General features: G+C 41.3%; 1 protein-coding gene across 4 annotated transcripts in view; it reads left to right on the top strand.

Moving 5' to 3' along the window:
• The first annotated feature begins 323 nt into the window (after window positions 1-323).
• rptor (regulatory associated protein of MTOR, complex 1) overlaps window positions 324-21,057 on the top strand; it is a 113,174-nt gene continuing 92,440 nt past the window's right edge. For all 4 annotated transcript variants that reach the window (XM_058073540.2, XM_078793126.1, XM_058073619.2 and 1 more), the window contains exons 1-4: window positions 324-830; window positions 2,713-2,881; window positions 13,090-13,192; window positions 13,728-13,810. In XM_058073540.2, the coding sequence (XP_057929523.2) occupies window positions 2,720-2,881; window positions 13,090-13,192; window positions 13,728-13,810 (348 nt within the window). In that variant the 5' untranslated portion in view covers window positions 324-830; window positions 2,713-2,719. The remainder of the gene's footprint in view (window positions 831-2,712; window positions 2,882-13,089; window positions 13,193-13,727; window positions 13,811-21,057) is intronic.

The following is a 21,057-nucleotide window of genomic DNA, read 5'->3' on the forward strand; positions in this document are numbered from 1 at the left end:
TCCAAATTCAATTCTGCCAATTCCTGAAAATTTCATTCAAAGCCAGTCAGAACGTTTTAAGTTATTTTGAATACAAACAAACATCCAGATACAGAGACGTACAGGAAGTACAGGAAGTACAGGAAGTACAGGAAGTACAGGAAGTACAGCAAGTACAGCAAGTACAGCAAGTACAGCAAGTACAGGAAGTACAGGACAACTGACATAAAGTACATGACAGTGCTGTTAGCAAAGAGAAAATGCTTGCATTCCAAGAAGGATGTTGAACCAAGCAAGTACACTTGTACATTCATTATTTATTTACTACATGATTTTTGTGTTTACGGGAAGGTGGTACGCGAACCACAGTGATGACGTAGATGACAGGCTCGCGCCAACGGTGCATTGTGGGTCCAACTCAAGATGGCGGCGCCCTTGCTGGAGTGCTGATGAGGTGCTCCTGCTGGCCACCTCTCAGGATTGTGTGTGATTTACACGCGACGCGTCCTAACCAACCGTGAAATAGTGAGCCCGGCTTGTGGCAGAGGACTGTAGCAACCTGACTGTTCTTCGGCGTGTGCGGTGGCTGGCGTGGCTGTGGCAGACTGTCCGTGCGAAGATGGGCCTCGTCTCCAGCCCCTTCCCGTAGCGAAGAGCAGTGGGCAGAGGAGCAACAGATTCCCCTGCAAACACGCACCCGTCCAACTTGGCTTTGACGGTTTTGATATACTGTATAGACTGTGGACGCTGTCTTACAATTTTCTTAACGGAATTGTCTGTGCGACATTATCTGTCATCGTGAGGAGAAGACGAGCTTTCCCGGCCATCGTACAGCATCTCTCCACGCCAAGGTTTGCACACGTCCATTGCTTGAAAAACCTTTCATTTTTTAGTCTTGTTTCACCAGACACTGCGAAGAGTGTCTTTGTACACTTAGACAGATAGTGGCAGTGAGAAAGGGCTGCCAAATGCAGCTGGTTCATGGAGCTGACGTCGATTAGCAGGGAACCCCAGCTGTGAGACACATGTGAACGTTGAACGACCTAACTAATCTTAAACTTCAGTCATAAGCCCCTTTTCACCAAAGCCAGCGACATAACATGTTTCTAGTGACACAGCGACTTCCTGTTCAGTGCAATGTAAGTTTCAAAGTTAAAGCATGTATTCTGTATTCTGTATGCTGTACCTGTACCTGTACCTGTAGCCGATAGTGAGAAAGGGCTGTCAAATGGAGCTAACGTTGATTAGCAGGGAACCCCAGCTGTGAGACACATGTGAACGTTGAACGACCTAACTAATCTTAAACTTTACTTTATTGACAAACAAACAACTGTGTCAGTCATAAGCCCCTTTTCACCAAAGCCAGCGACATAACATGTTTCTAGTGACACAGTGACTTCCTGTTCAGTGCAATGTAAGTTTCAAAGTTAAAGCATGGCATTATTAACCTGGGCTGTATTCTGTATGCTGTACCTGTACCTGTACCTGTAGCCGATAGTGAGAAAGGGCTGTCAAATGGAGCTGACGTCGATTAGCAGGGAACCCCAGCTGTGAGACACATGTGAACGTTGAACGACCTAACTAATCTTAAACTTTACTTTATTGACAAACAAACAACTGTGTCAGTCATAAGCCCCTTTTCACCAAAGCCAGCGACATAACATGTTTCTAGTGACACAGTGACTTCCTGTTCAGTGCAATGTAAGTTTCAAAATTAAAGCATGGCATTATTAACCTGGGCTGTATGCTGTACCTGTACCTGTACCTGTAGCCGATAGTGAGAAAGGGCTGTCAAACGGAGCTAACGTTGATTAGCAGGGAACCCCAGCTGTGAGACACATGTGAACGTTGACCTCACGCATGTGCATGTGTATGTGTATCTGTTTTTCACCTCTCTCGCCGTCAAACAGGCAGGAAAAGGATTCACTCTGTGCACTGGATTCAGCACCATGCCGTGTTTGTTCCATAAAACACCATGAATGGAGTGAGCCCTCTTGTCATACAGTCTCTTTGGCTGCTGGGTGGAGGCGGGGTTGATGGCAGACACACAAGAGTGCAGAAGAGTGTAACCAAAACTCATATCCCGATATATGTAGGACGACTATTGATATCCGATCAGTAGCCCTGTATTTTTAGACAGAGGTCAAAGCCAAATATGCGTGCAAAGTCTTATTAAAATGTAAACAATCTTATAGTAATGTACGCTGATATAAAATAGTACGATCTATTTAAAAAAGGTAAATAATAATGTTCAAAGTAGCCTCTCTGTAGCCGGGTTAGTCATTCCCTCTATACCACCATTGTTGTTGTTTAATTGGATAATCAATAAATCATAGATTCATTCATTGTTGCAGCTGCCGAAAACAACAAAGACTCCAAAATAAGTCAGTTAGAATGAAAACATCACATGCCATAATCAGCAAGTGATTGCTCCTCCTCATACAATACACAGAGCAGATGGCTTGAATGAACTGAATGTAATGTAATGGTGTGTGAGACGTTTGGGTTTGCGTAGTTCCCTTACTTGGGTACTCCTGCTCACAATCGAAGAACATGAATGTTTGCTTGAGTTTTGTGTTTTGCGACACTGTTAAGCTGCAAGCTTGATTTAGTCCACGGTGTACCCAGTGAGTCACCTTCAATCTGGAATGGGTTCCACCTTGTCTGTGATTCCGAGTAGGATAATCTACAAGTGTTAGTTGTGTGATCATAACATGCTTACGTTATTTGCAGGGTCCAAATGAAAATGGATGCAGACTTGCTTCACTCAACTGTGGGCCTCTCAGAGGAGGAGCCTGACATGAATGACTGGGAGTTGCCCCTGGCCTTCATGAAGAAACGGCACTCGGAGAAGATTGAGGGCTCCAAGGCGCTAGCGCAGAGCTGGAGGATGAAGGACAGGGTAGGTATCCTCTTCTCCCCCATCAGGGATCTCTGTTGTGCTCTGGTGTGTGGCTGCAGGGACTCTTGCAGCTGTTGCATGCAAAATTGGTCAGGGTGTTTATCTGTGAACTAATGGAAGTCATAAACCGGGAATTTGCGCTACATGATCAGAATTGATTCTTGTATAATACAAGCAAACCAAAAAAACAGTGGAATGCCATTGAAGTGTTTTCATTGAAGTGATTTGAACTTGACAACACGATGGACCAGATTGTTGCAGGCTGTGCCCCAGAGTTAGGGTTTGGAAAGAGCTCTACAGCTCAAGATGCTGCCATGTTAATCATTAGCATAAGAACATCCTGCAGTTCATTTTGAGTAATTACAAAAGCTGTCACCCGGCTGCTATTAATATTCATCTGCACACAAATGTATCTATGAAAATGTAGTTTTGCTTTATTAACAATCACTTGATGTTGCAGCCCTGACTGGTAATACAATTACCCTCTTGTTGGGTCATTAATAGTCATATTCTGTGTGGTGGGGGTGTATAGTGCAGAGCTAAGTGGTACTGCATTGAGATTGTCTTAATCTGATCTAATCATTGTTAGGTAGTCTCTTCACAGTCAATCAATGTTCAGGGTGTCCAAAGTTTTTTCCGCCTACGGCTGCATTCAGAAAAATATAAGGATGCGTCGGCCCGCTTTGAAACCTTTTGTACATTATATCAGTAGGGCAGTATATAGTAAGCTATCTGAACAAAACATCATACATTAATAATAAATTCATTTAATTTTTACATGCCCAGGGCCAATATACTAGCTGTGATATGAAATACACATATCAGGTGGGAGAGATGCAGGCCCGAGCTCTTAGAAAATGCACTTCTGACACCTTTTTTGTCTTAAAACTGCAGCAAACATGTTCTCTTCTATTGTGGATTTGCATCATCACCTGTTGGTGACTGTTGGTGGCAAAACATAAAATATGCATCAATACGTTTTTTGAAGACACATATAAGTATGTCTTTTGGAGGGAATGAGTTTGTATTATAATGTATGGACCTGGAGGTGGTCATGTTGACAAAGTGGTGGTTCAGCAATAATTAATCTTGGTTGTGGAAACAAAACCGGCTGCTGTCAGCTAAACCACGCCAAAATAACATCAGCAAACTCTAATCAATATTGGCATGCAGCAGCTGCAGCAGAGTGATAATAAAATGTGAATTGATTACATATAACCTGTATGATGATGGCATTTGCCATTATTACAATGCATGTGTACCCATTTTTCCAATATACTTTCATGGTTCATAAGGTCATTTCTTAGCAGTGACCCCTATTTCTCATGTACATAGTTATCAGTACTTTGCTTTCACACAGAGATATGTAGTTGTGTTTTATTAACATGCCCTTGTATGGCAAGTGCCAATTATGAGGTTATTAGTATTTATTATAATGTCATTCCACCCTGACAATAAAAACATGATGTGATTCCAGTTGGAGTCTCATTCCATTTCCTTTCATATGCAGTATTTCCCTTGTAATTGCTGGACGTGAATGAAGCTATCAAGTGAATATGAGTGCAGTAAAATACTTTTGTACTTTTCTCCAAAGACCGTAAATGGCATTCAGAGGTGCTGCTCTTGTCTGGTGTATATACAAATACACTATAAACTGTATATTGTTTCACAGTATGAGGGGATGGACTGACTGGCACGCTGTGTAATTGCATTACCTATTGGTTAAAGAAGGGTCTTTATTTCCCCGTCGGGCCAACGGCTCCTATTGAGGTGTATATATATGTGTGTGTGTGTGTGTGTGTGTGTGTGTGTGTGTGTGTGTGTTTTCAGTTATGGCGGTCATGTGCCGCACTGTGTGCATTGTGATTACGGTCACTGCCCTTTCCAAGTAATTGCTATAAGGGTCCAGCTACACACGTAAGTCAGGGCTAGACCTGCAGATGATTTAGAGCAAAACACATAGTGCTGCTAGTAGTTCATGAAGGATTAATAGCCTTCATTCTTAATGCTGTAAACTTGGGGAATGCCATATAAGTATGTTTTTCTTTTTTTCTTTTTGTTTCCCTTTCAAATATATGAAGAGTCCATAATTTTATGGTAGTTTTAGTTTAACAGAGAGACAGAATGCAATTAGTACTTACCTGATAGGAAAGTACTCAACTCATTATTTGGATACAAGACGCCCATCACTGAAAAAGTCTCATCCATTCAAACCTTTCCACCACCATGGGCAAGACTGTTGAGCTGCACAAGACTGGAATGAACTACAAGACTATCAAGAGTTGTAGAAGTTCCAGCCATCCTCATCAGGGTCGCGGGGGTATGCTGGAGCCTATCCCTGGACTGGTGGCCAGCCAATCACAGGGCACATATAGACAACAACCATTCACACTCACATTCATTTCACATTGAAAAAATTGGAATGTTCAGTGTGAAAGACAAAAAAGTCTCTAATGGTGGCTTTGCGACATAAGAGGTTAGAGTCTAATAGTAGTACTATAATGGCAAACAAAGCTGGACCTCGACCTAAAAAGATAAGCCGGAGTTGGCCCCAATATATGATCTACAGGTGGAAAACCTGTTATCAACTGAAGATGTAGCTTGTAGAAGGATACTGCTTGTGTTCATTCTATTCATATTCACATGTATGCTGGTTTTATGAGATTGTTAAGTCGTAATGCATTTATCAGTATTTGTAGTGCATTCCACGACTTACCGTGATTTCTGACGTATAAGCCACTACTTTTGAATCTAACCATGGCCGTGGACGTGACAAAGTATTTCCCTGGTATCAATTGTGATGGATTTTAGCTCTACCAGTGTTGGTCAAATCAAGGACTAAGGTGGTTTTCGGGAACGTTGCACTGTGCAACAGTGATACCTCTTCAATATGAAAGGTATCAGTGACTTCAGATGTGGTGGAGCTATTCAGAGAATATCATTTCAATTAATACAAGTTTAGGAGGAAACAGTATATTTAAGGATTAAAACCAGGGCACTCATCCAATTAATGGTCATAAATTATGGCTGTGGCTCAATAAGGCACTTTATAAAGGTACAGTATGATAGAGTGTCTGCCATTTGTGTATAATGGAGTTAGAATGTTACTCTTTGCTGGCTGTGACTTCGTATTATACTGAGGATTTGTGCAATATACCGTGGAGGCCATATTGATGGTGTTCAGTTCACTTTCCCTCCATTTGTGTTTGTTCTATGCGGTGTACAAAGCAGACCAACACATGACATGAGAGGTGCCCACTGAGGGGAGGGAGACGTTCTGTGTATTAATATCTGACATCACCCTGTCAGTTATTGGCTGATGTCAGCAATAACCTGCTGAGCACAGTAATTGTATTTGTTTGTGTTTGAATGCCTTGCTTGTGATGTACTTGCCAGATGTACTTGTATTTGCCAGTAACAAATTGGCTCCTGCATTAATGATAATTGCTATTTGTGTGTCAAACACAGGAGACAACAGAGTGAAGGACTTTTGAATACTGCTGAAACTACTATACTACACTGCTGATCTTTGATTTACAGTACAGGCTTGCTTTATTTGTGCAATAATTTTGCTAATGTGTTTCTACTACTTATGTACATGCATGCCCACTCAGCCATATATACACAATCACACACACGTGCAAGGGCTCACTTCCTGCAGGCTTTCCCATCACCATTTAGGCGTTCGACTGTTGAATAATGAAATCAATGGGTCGTCAATAACCAAGCCCATTCTAATAATGTGGAAATGAGACAGGCGGTCTGAACAGCTTTATCTTCTGCATCATTAGTTGGATTCAGTCAATGTTCACTGTTCATTAGGCAGCATACACTGTGGGCCACAGAAGCGTGTGAACTAGGTGTATTTGTAAAGTATACAGCATGACGTCATTACTGCGGTGTTTTCCCCTATAGTACCGGGCCGTCTAGAGGTTAAGTTGATGAAATGCCATTTTATTTTTATATCACAATGGAAGTCATTCAAGGATAACTTTCCTATAGAAGAGTTTTTATTCTTTATTGCCGATTCTCCTGATGTTTCTGGCCAAAGTCATGCGTAATTGCACAAGTAATGGCTATTTTCCGTAATGTTGAAGATCACGTTAACAGGGTACCACTGTAGCAACCATATTGACACCGTGACTGTGGCTGCCAAGATATTTTGGTTGAATTGCTGCATTTGATTATTTCAGTAAAAGCGAGAATTCAAATATAATAGCCACGTTTACATGAGGAGTTTTGCCTCTTTCCGAATGTCCTTTCCGAAAACCATGATATACATGGAAAGGAATATTCCAATCTCTAGTCCACATGCGCCGCTATAATCAACCAGAATAGTCAATGAGGCATGCAAAGTAAAACGTAAACATCAACATCACGTGATAGCGGCTTCCCTGAGTTTGTCTTTCACTCGTTGGAATAACTCAGTGGTGTGAGTTCTTTGTCCTTTCCAGTCTTGAAATTTAGTTTGGATGAAAAACAAACTTTCGGCAGCAGTCCAGTGCTGATTGTTCACCTCCATTTTTAAAACTTTTAAGTAAATGCTAAATTGGAAAGTGGCTCCTGTTGATTCATCTTTTAAACATGAAAAATCTTTAGACGTACCTCCCAGTATGCACAGTAAATAAAAATGCAAAGCTTCATCATTAATAATAATAATATATTTTGTTTGTGTAGCGCTTTTCAAAATACTCAGACGCTTTACAGAAAAAATGGAGTTGAATAAAAGCAAGTAAACAGAGTAAAAGATTAGAACATTCAAATACAACATTCATTTGTTTATACACAGCTAAAACATGGGTAAAAGCGGGGTAAGCATTCTCATTTGATTTTCATCCTGATTACAAAAATACCAATCATTTTATTGAAGATGACTATGAATGTATGGTAGTGGTTTTCAGAAAAACGTGTTATTGAAATGCATCATTTAAGATGTTGATTTCTAAATGTCAATCATTGATTAAGTTGGATTAAGTGCAGCACCAGCAATACCAAGAAGCATACCAGAACAGCATACCAGGCTCAGGCTGACTATACATAGATCAAATGACTGTCTGCAGTCACACTAGTATCATTTGTGACATATTACAGAAGTACCATATAGTCACATTAACAACACAGGGACGGAATGAACACTTTACAAGCCCAAACATCCATGCCAGCACACATTTTACATGCCGCTAAATGTGGCTACTCCAGCTTTCCTAGTAGTTTTGCTTCCAAAGCAATATCATGCTGTGGAGTACAACTGGGATAAGTGAAGCACTTTGTAGTTGCTGATTTGCGCCTCAAAAGTCAACGACTACAAACTGAGTTAGAGGTTGTACTTGTTTTCCACAATCACACAGAGGCAGGATGACTTCAGAGTATAAGGGCTTGTAATTCCGACAGCAGATGGGCGGACACAACCTAACGGCAGAAAAAAACCATCACCTCTTTAGCAGGGCCGATTATGCTAAATTCACTTTAATTAGATGCACTGAAGTGGACTTCATGCTTTTATTTGGACTGTTGTGCTCGATTCCCAGCTGGAGTCTATATAGCTGACCTGTTGCTGCCAGCATGCTTTGGAGTGCCAGGTGGAGATCGATGCGCTCCCCGATTTTAATAACCTTTATTCATTGCAGCCCTCACAAATGGAATAATCAAGGACCATTGATCTAGTAGCAGGCTGGGGGTCGCATGGGATGGAACTATTAAAAAGCGCCAAACGAGGAAACGTCCCCTGGGGTCCTGTGCAGTTATTAATGATTGCAGGACAGCTGCCAATTATGTGTGTGTGTATACTGAAGACCCTTCACACGTGTTATTCTGCACCAGACCTTCAATATTTAGTAGAACTCTTACTCTGCCCTCGTGATGCTTTACTTCCTTCACACTTCTCAACCAATGACAGCATCATGGAGTTGGTGGATGTTAGACACCTTGCACGCCTCCACCTTTTGTCCGGGGATCTCTCACAGATGCTCATTAGGGTTGAGGTTCATCACCTTTACCAAAAGCTCATCAGTCATACAGTCTCTGTGTGTCTGTGAAGGCAGGATGGGCCCTAGTGTACACGCAGCAGAAAGGTTTTGCCCAGTAATTGAGAAATAGATGTAGCCTGGCTAACTTTTCTAATGGGATGTCAGCCTCTACACACATTGCTACATTGCTAATTTTCATGTTGGAATTGGAAAGTCAAGAGCCTTTGAATAAAGTCAAATAACAATCAACATAATACATTAAAGACAAAAAAAACCCAACCTCTTTTAGCAAAACTTGCACTTAAGTCAAAATCATAACCAAAAACAATAACAAATAGACCTTCCCCCACACACCAATAAATAAAATATCAAGTCTCTGTCAACCAAATTGCACTTGAATAAATAATAAGAACACTGGGTATTATTCCCTAAGAGGAATGCTTAACATGTAGCGAATGACACTGTCTGTGAGCACGCACCGTTTTGCGCTGCTTTCTTTCTATTTACTAAACGCCTCAGGAAGGCTACTTAGGAAATCACAGCAGCTAAAACATCCGCACTGCCGTTTTGTATTGCACCTTTTGTATTATTCAGCATCTTTCTGTACAGTTTTTTGTCTGACACGCATTTGCATGCCACAGAATGACATTGCGCACACGGGTTAAAATTCACATAAGATGGTGTTTTATACAGAACAGACATGGACACTGTTTCCCCTCTTCATTCAATGTGTCTGTCCTATATTTAATATGGTTATTGCTTTAAATCACAGTGATCTGTGCTTCACAGTGACGACACCCTTCAAGTGACGGCACCCTCTCTGGTACCTCTTTAAGGAGAATCGGCCATTTCTGAGTATTTTGCCTCATTACAAGTCAGTGCTGTCTCTACCGGGTTCATAAATAAATTGGTAGGACTAATGTTTTTTTTTTTTGTGTTGCGGTGCAACTTGAAAACCTACAGTATGTGTTATTCATCTGCGTTAATTAAATGCAAATGACTATCATGTACTGTATATTATAAATTGTCTGCACTGGATGCACGTTGGAACAAATGCATTATTCTAGCAAATTATATATTCTTATTAATTCCACTGTCCTCATTGTACTTCTGATTAACACTAATGTGATTTGACCTTTACGTAGAATGAACTTGGTTACCACTTGTTCAAATATTTATTTCCAGTGCTTAGTGTTGTGATAAAAAAAAAGTCTTTTTTTTGACATTTTCCCTACAATGTCAGTAACATTTTTTTCTTTTCTCTCTGGATTTGACATTAATATTTCTCTAAAGGCTGCTGTCATTTCAACTGTTGTGTTTTAAAGGGCAAACCTGCCCTGGTTTCTTCTAATGTAGGCTCTTTGTAATATGTGTTAAGGCATAAATGTATTTCCCTAAGATATCAAGGTAGATGATTTCTTCCACAGTGCAGACAGAACTCAGGTTTGCCTACCTGCATGTCGACAGTCGCATAGTTTAGTGGGGAGGATCACTTTATTAAGACATAAATGGTGAATGTGCAGTGCAACACTATTAGTGGTTACCTAATAGCTGGTTATGTTAATGAGCCAAAAGGCTTAACGCATAGCTAGAGTAACGATTGTACAGTGAAACTTCAACATTGCAGTATTTACGGGGATTGGCCTTGAGTCGGTCAGTCGCCCACCTCTCACCAAAACATACAGGTATGTTAAAGCAAAATGGCACAAAAAGATCTTCCTTCATAATCTTTTATATCACATGTGTGTTTCTCTTCTCTGTGCATTGTAAAGCTATACAAACAGCTAAAAAGAGACTGCTCATCTCTGCTCATAATGGGAATAATGAGAACTAGTGCATTTGCGTGATACATGTCAACACTGAGTTAATGCTGAATTATTCCATGTTTTTATCTGAAGATAGTGTTAAGGTTCTGAACCTGATGAACTTGATGAAGTCTGTGGCTTTGTAGTCGGTGTCAGAATTGTGGCTAGGTGTTTTGGTAATGTTCTAGATGGAGGATTAGATTCGAGTGACTATAGGCCTGAATTTTAGACCATCTGTAAATGCAAGGTTTACTTTCTCAGGGTTCCAGGTGATAGTATGCAGCAGCATGTACTATTGTCCATTGTATACATGTATTGATGAAGGCACTTGAAACAAGTACTTGTTAATGTGCAGAATGGGCTCATGACATACACCATGCAGGTAGGAAAAGGGCAATGGGTGAGTAGGTCAGGTGAGAATGAATGAGGTGCTGTAATACCATGAGAGTTGTTATGTGGGGGTCTCAGGTCCTGCGATGTCCCACGTGCACGCTGACCTTTTACACAGTCGGTGGCAAAACGGAGCACACTTTAATTACCTTAACAACAGCAGTCGACCTAACCCTCAGTCTGTCACCTCAGTACATGCATGAGCACACATCCACCCCACACAAAGCACATTCGTTACATGTTCCTGTCACGCCGACACTGCATCAGTGCGAGTGAAAGGTCATTGGCACTTTGTGTGGAAGAGATGACTTAGTGATGAGTTTAAGGATGCATTCAAATATGGGGGAGTTTTGTTTCCTTTCTCTTTGCTCCCTTGAAACAGCACATTGTTAGTTAGGTCTGGGTGACAAACATTGTGATACGCTGCTGATCAAATTTTTTTGCAATGTTGGATCTTAAGGAGGCTTTAGGTAAAGCTTAAATGGAAAAAGCAAAAATGATGATGGTTAAATGGATGAATTTATTTTGAACACGCGCACCTATTACATTTGAATACATCACGTTGCAATTCAGTTTCACACGACCAAAAGGAGTAGGAAGAAGCAAATCTCAGTTAATCCAGTCATCCAGCCCCCTGCAACATCTCCCATAGCCAGCTGCCATTTGACACCCCTGCACAAGCTCCGTTTTTCCATTGAAGGAAGAAGCACCCCAGATCACGATGGCGCCCCCGCCATTTTTGTTTTTGCTCGCAAAACCCTTCTCTTGCAGGTGGCTTCTGATGGCATTTTGGGAGGTTTACCACTTGACTTTTTTCTTCGATAACCGTCAGGATCTTTGAGAAGTTTAAATTGACTGTTGTAAGCTCAGAAGCAACGGAGCGTGGCGACAGGCCATGCTCACGCAGCTCAACAATCCCACCGCATTCAAACAGAGAAGGCTTTTCTTGCCTTACTTGACAAAAAATGACACTGAATCCACATTTTTGACAAGATTTTGGCCTTTAAAGGCTGTGGCCGTAAACATTTGATCAGCGGATGAACAGCCTATTTCACTTTATTGCTTGTTTGCAATAAATTGCTACCTGAAACCATTTAGTTTTCCTTGCTCACGTTTCTTCTTCAGTAGTCCAACCAACATTTAAAACATGCCAAGGCAAATAAAGCTGTTGAATGCTGACCCCTTATAGCACTTCAAATACAGCCACTCACCAGCTGGGGGCTTCAATAAACCATATTCTTGCCAACAGCCACAGCTGTTAATGCCGGTGTTTTTTGACATCCTAATTAGTGATCACAACAGTTATTTGCTTTTGTAGAGCATGCATAATTGTTCATATGTTGTCCCGTATGCAGTATAGTTCACCACAAATTATAGCCATCAAAGATCAGACAATAAAAGCAGAAGTCAGGGTTTGTTGCAGGGCAGTTGTATTGCTCGTCTTTCATTTAAAATGGTTGGCTTATATAGCCCATCTGCCCTGGGACTGCTCGGGATAAACGCCATGAGGAAGTGTTGCGGAAGTGAGGAAGTGGCACTCCCACTATGACCCGTGTCTGGGTACGGTAGAAAGACGATGAACAGGTCAACGGATAGAATGTATTTTTCCAGATTCTGATTTTGTTGGTATTGTGCATATATGGATTATTAGATGTGATATTGTATTGTGCCTGCTTCTACCAATTGTGCCGAAGGAGGGGAGGGTTTGCCATGCTTTGGCGTAGATCATGCCCCCCACGCTAGCCAAACGTGCCTGACTTTAGGTGTGAAGTTGGCACAGGCACAGTATGATTGGCCTAGTGGGAGACATTGCAGCTGACTCTTCTATGTAGATTTGTGGCTGATAGTCTGACTTGAGTCTTTGGTCAAATAATATGTCACTTCCATCTCGGCGTGAATGGTTGTAAACACAAAGCAATGTTGTGTGTTGAAAGCAGGAGGCAGGATTGACCTGACTGTGTATGCCTGTGCCTTGCCTCATGTGTGATTTGAAAGTATTCCTTACCTGCTTGTAAGGTAAACGTAATACTATTTTCTTCTTCCACAGATGAAGACTGTGAGTGTAGCTCTGGTGCTGTGTCTCAATGTGGGAGTGGACCCCCCGGACGTGGTCAAGACATCACCCTGCGCTCGATTGGAATGCTGGATAGGTGAGTTTTCCAATATAACAATTTTAACTGTGCATTAGATTTATTGGGTCATTGATACACCAATACAAACAACCTTCCCAACCATTGATACTTGATACTTTCATCAATACTTGACAAAAGACATTGGCCAGTTACCACCAAAACCTCTAAAGTAGTCCGTCTCAGTTGGAACTGGTCTTCGATGTGCTGAAACCACGGGCATCAGCCGTGCGGCCAAAAGGCACCAACTTAACCGTCACGGCATCGCTCGCAGTGAGTTGCTTCGTTAGCATCAAGATGTGTGTCTGAGAGTTTTGCATCCCGCTGCTTATGGATTTAGTGTGTATTTCACATGGCTTTGCAGATATCCAATTAAAATCATGCATGTTAGCTTAATTGGCCACTCCAAATTGTCCATAGGTATGAATGTGGTTGTTTGCCAATGGCATCTGCCCTGCCATTGGCAGGCGACCTCTTGTCTGAAGTCAGCTGGGATAGGTTCCAGCATAAAATGATCTTGGCTGTAATGTTAAAAGTGTTTCCCTGTGTTTGTCAGATCCTCTATCAATGAGTCCACAGAAAGCTTTGGAGACCATCGGGGCTAACCTGCAGAAGCAATATGAAAACTGGCAGCCAAGGGTGAGTGACTTTATGTAAACGAGCCCCTTTTGTCTCTTACACAGTATCGCCTCATTTGCTCCAGCGGTACAGGGACACTTGTAGGGACAGACAATGTATTCAATATAACCAAGAGACTGAATACATTTCAGTTGTTCCGAGACCTGACATCACTTTTCACAAATTCCTAGCTGACATTCACCCAATAGTATAAATGTATAAATGTATTTTCTCATATTGTTTAAATGTGCACATTTTGGTGTGGCTAATGGTGATATAGCATCACTACACAGGCACTATCGGCAAGAAGTCTTACACAAAGTGGTAACATTCTATACCTCAGTTATCTCATTTTTGCTAACATTAGACTCTATTACTCTTGTCACAAAATATTAAAGCAGCGTAGCCTTCACCAAACTAGTGCAAATTCATCCCTGTGTTCTCATTTTATGTTCTTGCATTAACTCTTACAGCCCGAGAGAGAATGCGGCAAACAGTCTTGGCTACTGCCCACTCACTTTTTCTGCCTACACTTCCTCCCACCTTATACTTGCCACTTATTTTCTCCTTCTTGCTCTTTGCCATTTTCATTTTGAGCTTGACAGTGAATATTTCTTTCCTTCGTTAAAAAGTACAAATCTTATTTGGTAAAGATAATTATTTTGTGTTTTAGCAAGCATGTAGCTCTGCTTTCGTCCTATCCACTTGTTTAGTCTTTCTGTTTACTTCTTTCACTGAGAAGGCTGTTACCAAACAAGGAGACTTCTCTGGCTTCTCTCACTAGGGAAAGCCTTGGCTACGCTGTATTTGTTTACCAGGTCATGCATGGCTTCCAACAATTCCAAGGAGAAGCCAGAGCTCATCCTTTGTTATTACATTTAACTGTTTGGGAACACTTGGCTTGTGGGGGCTTTGTAGGGAAAGCAAAGTTTGTTACGAAGGCTTTTCTTGGTGACGCTCGATGCTCCCAACTCTCTTGAAATAATTGACCAGTTCCTGAATCTGAATGAATCAATACATAAATACGTATATACACACACACACACAAATATCCCAAAGCTGGAGTTTTTGGAGAAGACCCAAGCACACACCATGAGAACACGCAAACTCTGCAAAAAGATGCTAAATGGAGATTTGAACACTCAATTGTCTGACTGTGTGGCCAACATGCTAACCACCAGGACACCTTGCGGCCCCATTTGCAAGTCAATAAGTACAACGTCTTGTAGCGGCTATATCAGGGGAATTCCATTTCAACTCAATTGAGGGCCGGTGGGCAGGTCGTTGGAGAATGAATGTCGCGTTACGGAAACCGACTTAATGATCTTCTGTTGCTTTTCGCCATGCACTCAGTGCAGTCAGAGCCAATGAGAAAAGCATTAGGACACTGGCAGGCATACAGTATGGACGTCCCGCCAATACATCTCCAAACTAATGTATTTGTCTGCCATGGCCTTGTGGGAGAGAGTGATTGACAATGTACATGGTTCACTTGCTCCTCATCGTATATACGGTGTACATGGGTCACTTGCTCCTCATCGTATATACGGTGTACATGGGTCACTTGCTCCTCATCATATACGGTGTAGTTATCTGATTGATGCATGGTTGCAGAGATTACGTATGTAGTTTGTTTGTATTCAAAATGGTTATTTTTGCAGCCTGTGTAGGGATTTTGGCCCCAAATGAAATTCAGTTTATTGCAAATATGGCTCATTCATATGGAACATTGATTTTTGCTTCGGGACAACAGAGTTAATCACATTTTTTTCCCTAAGTGGCAGGCATGTGCCGTTGGTGACTCTGAGAGAACATTTTAAATGGTAAAAATTCCTGCAGAACTTTGAAATAGGCCTTCTTCCTGTTGCTAAATAGAATAGAAACGCAAAGAAAGCTAATAGCTAGCATGATAGCAACTTATGTGATTACATTGTGGTCAATGTGATAATTATGTAAAATAATAAAGCTAGCATCTAACAAGCTATTTATTATGTACGTAAAGTCTCAACTGCTACTAATTCAAACTTTGTGTGAATCCCAATAAAATGGCCATTCTACCAATGCTAACAACTAGAACCCTATTGCCTAATAAAGAAGCACACTGTGTTGCATACCTACAGGAACAGTATATTTTTATTAAAATTGCGTCCAAAAATTGTCAGATGCAGGTTGGACAGTCAAGGAATAATTGTAATTAAAGCAAAGTCATTTGGTTATTTGTGCAAATCTTATATTGACGCGCTGACTTCTAGGGCAAATTTGCATGAAGTCATTTGTACTTGTTTGATCATGTCTTTTTTATGTTGTATTACTGCAATTTCCATGACTTTGTGGATTATTTGAGTGGTCTTATTTTGAGGGGTTCTGATAATTCAGTTTGCGCAAAGTGGAGGCTGTAACTAAGTACTGTAACTAAGCAAGAGAAGCGATCAAATGATTAACCAATACAATTTATTACACACACAAATGTACAGTACAGTCAGGGGTGACCGAATATATTGTGGGTTTGACTCTTGGATCACTTTGAGTCTGTGTTTGTTATTTCTATTTTGATGGCTCTTTTTGGCTCAGTCACACTCCCTCCCTACCTGAACATGAAATCATCTCAGTCAGTTTTTCTTTCCCACCAGCCTCCCACCTTCCCTCTCTTTACTGACAGAAATAATCTTGTGGCGACTGTGTATTTTTTCAAGATGATATCCCAAAGGCCCAGCTGCTTCATGTTTGACTGAAACATGGTTTTGTGTTGGCCTGCGTGACCTTAGCTTGGTCTGAATAGCATGAACGATTGTTTTATTATCTATCTTGGTTGTCGGTAAACGCCATCGGCACAGTTGATACCCTCACGTCCACTTACGTAACCCTTAGGTCAAGCGTTGAGAAATTCTGCAGATGAGTGTCATGAGTGCTTGTGTGTCCACTTGATCCACCCACAATACTGAGTTGCTAACCATTAAGTTCAACTCTGCTTTCATGCCCATAGTCCAGGTTTCTTTGCTTCACCTTTTAAACTCTGGACCATTTTGCTTGAAGACGGCATATCCAAAATAAGTTTTTCTGTCCTGGATGATCAAAAGTAAAAGTGAAAATGTAAACGTATATACAGCATCCGCTACTGGGAAAGTGTAAATTAAGCTTTTTCAGTGAATTTCTACTGTTTGTAGATCAGCTTTTAAGTTATTTTACACAATTTGTGGTTTCTGAAATTATTCACGACATGTGCTAGTCTTAGACTGTGCTTTGTTTTCCTATTTTCCCAATGGAGGACCTGTAGCTGGAACTGTCTTCTCTTTCCTTAAAATCAGTTTCAGCTGACGCTCCTGTAGTTGCACGGACATCTTTATTGATATAGAGCCATTACCATAGCAACACAGATACAACCCAGCAACCTCCCGTGGTCCTGTGAAGCGTTAATATCAAGTGCTTGTCATAAATTGGTCTCTGCCATCTTCATTGTGCTCTGAGGTGATTGTGACTATGTGGCAATTATTGATTTTTCCTAACATTGTGTTTGGGATATATATATATATATATATACATATATATATACTGTACTGTGTGTGTGTTGGCACTAACCTGCTGGAAAGGTTGCAGAGCAGGAGGGGACAGCACAGGAGGTCAGGATGTGACTCAGCGAGCTGAGATGAAAGATATCCCTTCAAGGCCTCTCTCCTCCATTAGATTCAACTGTGTTTTTACTCACTAGAAGCTTGGACGTGTGTTTTTCACTAGTATAACCGCTAGTTACTTAGGATTTATTTTTGGGACTATATATCTAGATTAGATAACATTAGATTAGACGGATCTCTTGCTCACCCCTTTCCCTCAGCCAAACAATTTGGATTAGGCCGATCCTAACATAAGAAACTGATCATATCCCTTGATCTCATCTATCACCGCAAAGGTCTTTTGCTGTCCCCTTTTGCTCTGCCAGACTAACATCTAGCAATTGAGCTAAGCCCAAAGCTAAAGCTCACCGAAGCAAAGAGCCAGGCAGCATCCCACTGTTAGTGCTTACAAACAATGAAAATGCACAAATGTCACTGTATGACCAGACGTTTTCGGTTGTGGACTTTATTGTTGATGGGAAGCTTAAATTAGTCTGCAGTGTAACCTGGAATAGAATAGAATTGAGTAGTTTGGACAGCAGTATTTGAAGAAGTACCTCATGTGCCGTCAAAACAACCAGTCTGTATTGTATCACAGGTGTTGTTCAGTGTTTTTCAACAAAATAACTTTGGAACATTGATGGTGTATACTGTCAGTTGTAAAAAAAAAAAAAAAAAAAATCAGTGGCCAAAATCGGAATCGGACGGTCAGCATTTTTAAAGACTGGTTCAAAATTGTAATGGCTGCACCCCTAGTATTCATTCATTCATTCATTCATTCATTCGTTCATTTTCTACCGCTTTTTCCTCACGAGGGTCGCGGGGGTGCTGGAGCCTATCCCAGCTGTCTTCGGGCGAGAGGCGGGGTACACCCTGGACTGGTCGCCAGCCAATCACAGGGCACATATAGACACACCCCTAGTATATAGGACAGTAATAATAGCAACATGGCACAGTGAAAATAATGAAAGAAACAATAAATACAGCTGTGAAAGTACAGTATAAATGTATAGAGCACATGAGCCTATTACTATACTATTGCATTGTTTATCTCCATATGAATATACACTTGGCGAGCATGACTAGCGACTTTAAGATTCAGTGTTGTGTGCTCCTCCTCATCCTCCCCTTTTCTGCAAGTCATCAGAGTCCCTTCACTGTCTGCCACCTCAGCTTTAGTACTTGATGTGATCGAAGCCCTTAGTCATTATGTTGCTACTCAGTCATCCGAAGGGATCATTAAAATGTACAAATGTTTCCAACATCGCCTGACACTGAAGAGGATAAGACGGTGGAACTCTATCGCCATTGACCCAAATACATTTGGTACAGTCTTTTACCTATTTAACCTTTAAAGTGCCTGGCTTAACGTGGTTGCATTTTTTATGACACCTGTATTTTGTTTAGACAGGATGTGGTCAACAACACTCTTATTTTGAAGGCCTGAAGCGTGCTCGTGTGTGTTGAGAAAGACCGTTGATGGTTAAGGCCAGCTGTGTGCCAGAATAAACTTGCCTCTCGTCGACCTTATTTTACTCAGAAAACGCTGAGTTACATCAAGAAGCGCATTAAAATGCAACACAGTGTAAACAAACACACTCAGCCTAGCATGCCAGCATGCTCTGGTAAACTAAGCTAACCCAGCTAACGTTTGGCGTAGTTTCATGTCGCCGTTTCGACATGTTTGGTTTGTGTGGGGGCAGATTACTGTTTGTGATGAGATTCCACCACGATTGAGTGGTCCGCCACGGTAATACTTCCCTTCACAAATGTCATGAGAACAGCATTTTTTGCATCAGATCAATTTCCCAAATCTGTTTTTTTTCTGGTAATTTTTTACTTAACTTTTTTTTTTACCAAATCATTTTACCACAGTCAGCGAATATAATGGCTGTTAATTAAATGCGAAATTCATACATTTATTGATGTAATTACATCATTGGACAAAATGTTTGTATTTGCAAACTGCCATATGAGCCTCCGCACACATTGCTACAAAAACCTCAACTGCAATGAACATGCTTATGGGAGACGTAGTGGCCTTTGCAATTACATTACAATTGCTATATTAATGCAAGCTATTTTTATTTTGTTGGCACAGTTCCACAGGATGTGTTGCACAGCGTTCTTATTTTAAACGCCTGCTAAAATGTGGGTATTGAAAATGTCATTTGACGGTTGCTTTAGACCAGGGCTTTTCAAACAGTGGAGAACAATTCTGTCCCTTAGGGGAGGCATGACAGAAAATAATTGAGACGCACCGCTTTAGACAAACTTGAGTGAAAGAATAATCCTTAATCCTTATTTCACTCTGAACTTGCAGGGCATCAGCCTACATCTTAAAAAGCTTTGTTACATTACAGGCAGTCAAACACAACACGGTAGAAATACGTTCATACAGCCGCTTTAGCATGCTTTGCTAACCTTAGGTAAAGCAGCCAGCTTGGGGACGAGTAAGAGATTAGATGTTCAGTGCAGGAGAGGGCAGTTTATGTTTGTGAGAAGATTTGACCGCTAATGGGTGTTCCATTTTTTTCAGTGCTGTACAAGCTACCTTTTTGACTCGAGTAGCTTGGAGAATCGCTGACCACTCCAAAAATAAATTTGGCTGGCTATCTTTTGGGCGGCATTCCTGCAAGTAGCACCACCTGTGCAAGAAATAGAAAGTTATAAATAAATAAGGCTCTTCCGCTTCTAGGGTCAGCAGTGCTTTTAGCTTGAAACGTCTTGCTAAAGCTTCAGGCCCTGTCCACACAAGAATGCTATACATTTTTTTTCTTGTCAGGTTGAAAATCATTGTGTCCGATCAATAAATATCCACATTGATGCAGTAACATCAGTGGGTGAAAGAGATACGTAAGGCACACCTACATGTGGCACCGTAAACATACATAAATATGCATACAGTAAGTACAGTGTCTTCCGCTACACAGGAACAAAAACAAGGATTGAACAAGTGTAGTTGTGTATGCGTCTCTGCTCCACGGGCCATAAGGTTTTGTTGCTGAACTGCTAACAGCACCATTTGCGGTTCTTGTTTTGCATGCGGGCCTCCCTTTTGTTCTTTCGTGTGGACAAACACTAATGTCTGTCAATGCAGCAAACGTGCATGGAGTGATGGGCAGTTAAAATGAGTAGGCTCCACTATACTATGTGATAATTATCCAGTGGTTTCAGTTAAAAAGAAGCGTCTTCCAATGACTCTGCAGATCCCTGACCTCATTAGTAGAAAATAAGACCGTATGTGACAAGACACTCAGCTCTGTCCATCTAAACTCACTCCCACTGTCAACGACGCTGCCTTGAATTTCCCCCTGATTGTTAGTGAATGTGCTCACTCTGGGCTAATTAGCGGGGCGGCCTTCAGTGGAGATTGTAAGTGTACCTCTATGAACCATCAGTTTCCAGCTAATGGCCTACTCCACGCTATCTTAACGGTCCTCTCTCTCGGTCTTGCTCTGTCCCAAGGCACTATGGGATATTTGTATCAATGACCTGACTAGCAGGGGCCTTTAATAGGGACATTTTCAAACATCATTTCTGCAAGGCTGTCCATCTCTGGGTGCAATCACACTTAACCCAGACATGGAAAGAAAGACATTAGTTCCGTGCAGTGTAACTGGCCACATTTCACTACAGCTGTGGCTGTGAGGGGCAAAG

This window comes from Doryrhamphus excisus, linkage group LG9 (assembly GCF_037039965.1).
Source record: "Doryrhamphus excisus strain RoL-2023G ecotype Guam linkage group LG9, RoL_Dexc_Guam_v1.1, whole genome shotgun sequence".
Lineage (NCBI taxonomy): Eukaryota > Metazoa > Chordata > Actinopteri > Syngnathiformes > Syngnathidae > Doryrhamphus > Doryrhamphus excisus.